Source organism: Corythoichthys intestinalis, chromosome 3, assembly GCF_030265065.1.
Source record: "Corythoichthys intestinalis isolate RoL2023-P3 chromosome 3, ASM3026506v1, whole genome shotgun sequence".
NCBI classification, from domain to species: domain Eukaryota; kingdom Metazoa; phylum Chordata; class Actinopteri; order Syngnathiformes; family Syngnathidae; genus Corythoichthys; species Corythoichthys intestinalis.
The window spans coordinates 28,671,821-28,677,124 of NC_080397.1; the positions used below are offsets into that span (position 1 = coordinate 28,671,821).

The 5,304-nt window shown below is 41.7% G+C and overlaps 1 protein-coding gene across 2 annotated transcripts; it reads right to left on the reverse strand.

The window, feature by feature from the left end:
* Positions 1–241: 241 nt before the first annotated feature.
* LOC130913718 (homeobox protein orthopedia B-like) lies at positions 242–4,397 on the reverse strand. 2 transcript variants are annotated; one of them, XM_057832530.1, is made up of 3 exons: positions 4,252–4,397; positions 3,591–4,012; positions 242–1,182 (listed from the first exon to the last, which is right to left on the reverse strand). In XM_057832530.1, the coding sequence occupies exons 1-3, from the start codon at positions 4,325–4,327 to the stop codon at positions 679–681; spliced, it is 1,002 nt and encodes a 333-aa protein (XP_057688513.1). In that variant the 5' UTR covers positions 4,328–4,397; the 3' UTR covers positions 242–678. The 2 variants fall into 2 exon arrangements, with proteins under 2 accessions (XP_057688513.1, XP_057688514.1); XM_057832531.1 differs by having other exon boundaries at positions 4,291–4,395.
* Positions 4,398–5,304: the final 907 nt, after the last annotated feature.

A 5,304-nucleotide genomic window follows, 5' to 3' on the forward strand; every position in this document is an offset into this window, starting at 1 on the left:
TCCAATCCAATGGATTGGAAGTCGTCAAAGGCAGGAAATGAGCTAAAACAGTATAGAACCAGACTTAATGGGGACACATTTGGCTATTCTTTAAAAGTACTTTTATTTGTTGCTTTTTTTGTGTGTTTTTAAATTGGTACAAACCTGTCAATGTGATGCATTTCGATGTAAGATCAAACATTGAATAAGAAATGTGTCAAGTAATATAGCACATACAATAAGTTAAAACATGTCACACGAGAATGTTTTGTTTATCTACACAAAAACACCCTAAAACAGAGTTTAGGCCTAGACTGAAAGATCACTGTTATAGAATAAGTGAGCGCGTGCATGCGCGTGTCCCCTCGTGTAAAATCCCCACGCATGCAGAGTGCATGCCTGCAGCTCGGACGGGCTCTGCACGCATAGGCTGTTGGGAAAGCAAACAACCTGATGTCTATTTAATAAATAACCGTTGGACATAACACAAGTTCACTTGAACACAACATTACAAATCAACCCACGCGTGGCTGCTGCACGAACGTCGCTCCTCGCGTCATCTTTACAGGCTCCTGCACTCGTTTGGCGTCTAAATTGGGACGAGTGCATGGCGGTGATGGGTATAAGCTCGTTTTTTAATTTTTTGTCTCGGTTTTTTTTTTTTTGTCTTCTTTTTCTTCTTCTCTTGTGTACAAGTCACTAAGTGAAGCTCATGGAGACTGTGTGCTCGAGCGCCTTGCGCCTCAGGGACGCGATGCTGGTCCCTCTCCACATGTCACTGTCCGGGGAGCTACACAGCTGCGGGGAGCCCGACACGTTCGTCGGGCCGGAGAGCGACGCCGACATGCCGGGGAAAGGCGACTGGTAGAGGTGCGACTGCAGGCCGGAGCCGTTGGACGACAGGCCGTTGGAGAGCCCCATGGAGTTGGGCGGCGGGCCGTGACCCAGGCTGCACTGCGACAGCGACTGCGCCATCCCCGGCGGCTGGCGGCCGAGCGCCGGTGGCAGCTGCAGCTGGGACACGCCCGGCATGCCCGTGGCCCAGCGGGAGTCGTTGGCGTGGAACGAGCACAGGCTGTTCTCCATGGCGGCGGCCGAGAACTGCGGCAGGCCCGGGGTGGGCAGCAGCGTGCCAGGGGCGCGGAACACATTGGTCGTCTTCTTCCGCTTCTTCCACTTGGCGCGCCGGTTCTGGAACCACACCTGAAGGGCGAACGGACACGGGCGTTGCTCAACTATAGTGAGACCCACTACACGTACACGATCGAATAATAATAAATATCATCAAGCCCTGCGTGTCCACCTCAGAAGGGCGGCGATAAGGAAGACACCAATCAACATAAGCAGCATTTTCATTTTTAAGTAAAATGAAATTTAGATTTTCGTCTGACAACATAACATAAATATTCCAATCAAAAACAAGATTATTTCCCTGTCAAAATATCGGTCTTTTATTTCTTCATCAGGACTCCATTAAATTATTTACGTTTAGGATGTATCGTCATTGTTTACAGTTACTATTCATTCATTTTAAGAGCATTTTAGCTGACCATTTAATTTATCTATTGACTATATTCATTGAAATATGCAACAAATAAAGGAATGCTGTGGAGCAAATTATTTCAACACAGAAAAATATACAGCATGTCATGATATAATTATTAGTGAAAAAATGAAATATTTAATACCTCCGAGCATTATTTGAATATTATCACACGCAAGTAAATATAGGCTATATTATAGCTGAAATATGACCTTCACGTACTTGAATTGCTATATTTTAGTACAAATTGAATGTCACGAAATTCGTATATTGTCATTATTTTAGTTTTGAGAAAATAAAAAGATTTCGTCTCGTTCAAAAGTCACATTGTTATAGTTTGATATATATGACAGAAATTTAAAAATACAGTTATCCTTTTAGCAATAATCACAACGCATATTACATTTTTAAAACTAAAATCAATAAATTCTTGCAATGTGACCTTGAGAACTCTATATGAGTAAAATATTGAAGTGTGATCACTCTGAATATAAGTCACTGCGCCATTATTATGTTCACATTTCCATTGGAAAAGTGTTGTTTTGTCCGTTAAGGGCGGCCAAAATTTCTCTTCAACTATCGTGTGAATAAAATTTAAAAAGAGCAAGACCGTTTTTGCAGCGCGACAACACAAACACGCGCCGTCTCCGTCGTAAAGATTTCATCAGGCGAGGCAGCATGTGATGAACTCGCTCTCCTTCCACGCAGCCACGCGTGACGCACCAGCCGAGGTTATTACATGACGACCACAAAGAAAATGCAATCTCTCATCCCGTTCAAAAAAAGAGTATAGATATTCTCCTAGAATCCTATTAAGAGCTTGTTGATGGAATATTTTGGCAAAAGCAGAGCAGGGCGTGCAAGTCACCGCCGAGGTCTTTCAATTGACGGCGATGAACGTCCAATCCATTTGAACTGGGTGGGAACAGATCTCCCTATTTAAATGGGTTGGACGTCCTCGCCGTCAGTATTATAATTACCTTTAACCATTGGGTTGCTTTTATTGCTTTTATTTGCATGGAGTCCGCATCACTGTTTAATAACGCGTTAATTCGCAGTCATAATAAAAAAGCGTTTAAAGTGGCCGATTATGTCTTGGCTTTACTGCAACTCAAATTTACACTTGTAGGGAAAAAAATACGTGTCAAAAGACATAATTGTATCATTTGTTGTTTTGGTTTCGAGTGTTACATAATCATGCACATTTTTTGTAATGTATCAATAAAAGTAAAATGTTTTTTTAAACTGTGACCATGTCATTATATTCGTTATTATGTTTTGCTTATCATTGTGATTTTCTGAAATACAATTATAATGCAAGTTTTGAATTCTGTCATAAAGAAGAAAGTACGTTTTGTCATAACTCGTGTTTTCTTTTACAAATTCTGGTAGGGGTGGAGCTCATGAGCACAATTGATATAATTATGTTTTGGGGGTGGAAGAAAGACATCAGTAAAAACTCGGAATAATTAGACGTTGACAAATGTGCTCAAAGTAAAAAAAAATATTGACGAATTATTTCAATTACGTTTTCTTATTTTTTTTTTTAACAATTAAAAAGAAAAAATGTATTTTTCATTTTTTTTTGACTGACTTGTATAAAACTACTTAGATTAGAAAATTATAATATGTTTTCTTCGTTATATAATTTCCTGTACCATATGCGTCTGTATGAATATTTATTTACTTCAGCACAATGGACAGCGCCTAGAAATCGAAATTCTTTTTCTCCGGAAAGATGCAATGTTTTTTTTGTTTGTTTGTTTGTTTGTTTTTCAATAAAACAATTTAGCTAATATTTAACACAACTTATTGTGTACTTATTGTCATTATACAGTGTACAACGAGATTTAAAACTAAACAGTGTTAATTAACTACATTTAACATTGTTAGTCTAACAAAAAACCATCACATCAGTTTGTCTATATACCTCGATGGCATCAATATGAATTGATTGCGAAATTAAAACTGATATATGAGCTCGAAGGTGAGGTTCGCACTGATGCCGACCGCTCCATGCAGAATGATGACATCTTTGCAGGTTGATCGGACGCAATTGGGGGCCCACCTGAACTCTGGATTCGGTGAGGCCGATCCTGAGAGCCAATTCCTCCCTCATGAAGATGTCCGGGTAGTGAGTCTTGGCGAAGCTCCGCTCCAGTTCGTTGAGCTGTGCTGGCGTGAAGCGGGTTCGGTGCCGTTTCTGTTTCTGTTGACTGGCCTGGCCGCCTGAGCTCTGCTGGGGTTGTTGTTGCTGCTGCTGTTGTTGTTGTTGCTGCTGCTGCTTCTCGGGCTCCTTCCCGTTCACCGGCATACCGGCCGCATTGGATCCCACGGTGGTGATGTCTTCGCCGGGCAGGAGTGTGGCTCCCTCCACGGAGTCCGAACCGGGGGCCATGTCTCCCGGATGGCCCTGGTCCGGCACCCCACCGCCCAGCCGACACTTGAGAGCCTCTCGGTGTCCGAGTAACTCTGCAGCATCTTTCATCCCTGTGAGTAGGCAGAATGTCAATATAGCTCAAAAGCGCGCGCGCACACAAAAATGATGACAAAATAATAAATTAACTTAATTTAGCTGGGGATCTTAATCACATTTATGCTGTCAAATGATTCCTAATTCCACAAAAACACTTACACGTAATTAAATACACACTCAATTGATCACTGCACGCACATACATACACACACGTGCATAGACAAGTTGAAATAAATAAGAAGTTAAGTCTTACAGTGGAGTTTAGCTCCCGGGTTTAGAGCCGAGAACTCACCGAGCCGAGCATCCAGGAGGTCGGCGTGGGAGAGCATCGCGTAGCGCTCCAGGGCGAAAAGAGGTCCGGGCTAAACGCTCCTACAAACTTTGGGGGCAATTTAAGGGGCATAGATGTTCTAAATGAAGGAAAATTCGCTTTGTGCTTAAAAAAAGGAGGTCTCTTGCATTATAATGGCCCTTAGAAAGGCTGGGAGGCGCTTATTAGTGGAGAGACGCCGTCGGCTTCCTCAAATAAGAACCAATCAGAGGCAAGGATCGGACCGAACCAACACCCCCAAGTCCGCACCCACCCTCCTGTTGTGTGTGCGTGTGTGTGTTTTTAAGCCACGCACGCGCCCGAGTGAGCACGCGTAAAAAAGCACTACAATTCAATTGTGCCATACCATCCTCTGATTTATTAGCGTTTTCATGCTCAAATTATTCCACGTTAAAACGCCTTAATGTGTTTGTTTAACTCGTTCAGTGCTAATGACGCCGATAGACGTCCAATCCGTTTGATTGGAGAGATCTGGCAGTCCGTGATCATACTTCACTGCCATTGACGGCTTTAGACGTCCAATTCATTTTGGGTGGATAAACAAATAATTGAAATGAGAAATAAATTCAATTTTTATAGTAAATTATTAAATACAATATCAATACAAGTAAGTCATTTAATCTTTAGGTAATTCATTGGAATATATAATTGATCATGTTGTCCCAAAATTTAAATCTATGGCAGTAAATGATGTTTCAATGCCAATGACGGTGATAGACGTCCAATCCATCTTGACAGCATAGATTGGACGTCTATCGTCTCAGTGGCAGTGAATTAGTTCACTTCAAATATTTTTTATTATTATTATTTATTTTTAGTTCCATTGAAATAATCAAATAAAATCCACGATATGAATTGGAAGCGAGAGCTCAGCCAAACGATGGCGATTATTTTGGTAACGCTTGCAGAAAGAAAACAAATATGCGTCCCAGTCCCGACTGGCAGGTGATTTGTGGAGACAAATGGAGGAACTAA

What these genes read in the sequence shown, in the direction of transcription:
- LOC130913718 (XM_057832530.1), bottom strand. Translation starts at nt 4,327, where the DNA reads ATGCTCTCCCACGCCGACCTCCTGGATGCTCGGCTCGGTGAGTTCTCG. An exon ending in CCCGGGAGCTAAACTCCACT is followed by an intron (nt 4,013 to 4,251) that starts GTAAGACTTAAC and finishes GCCTACTCACAG; the next exon opens with GGATGAAAGATGCTGCAGAG. An exon ending in TCACCGAATCCAGAGTTCAG is followed by an intron (nt 1,183 to 3,590) that starts GTGGGCCCCCAA and finishes TTCGCCCTTCAG; the next exon opens with GTGTGGTTCCAGAACCGGCG.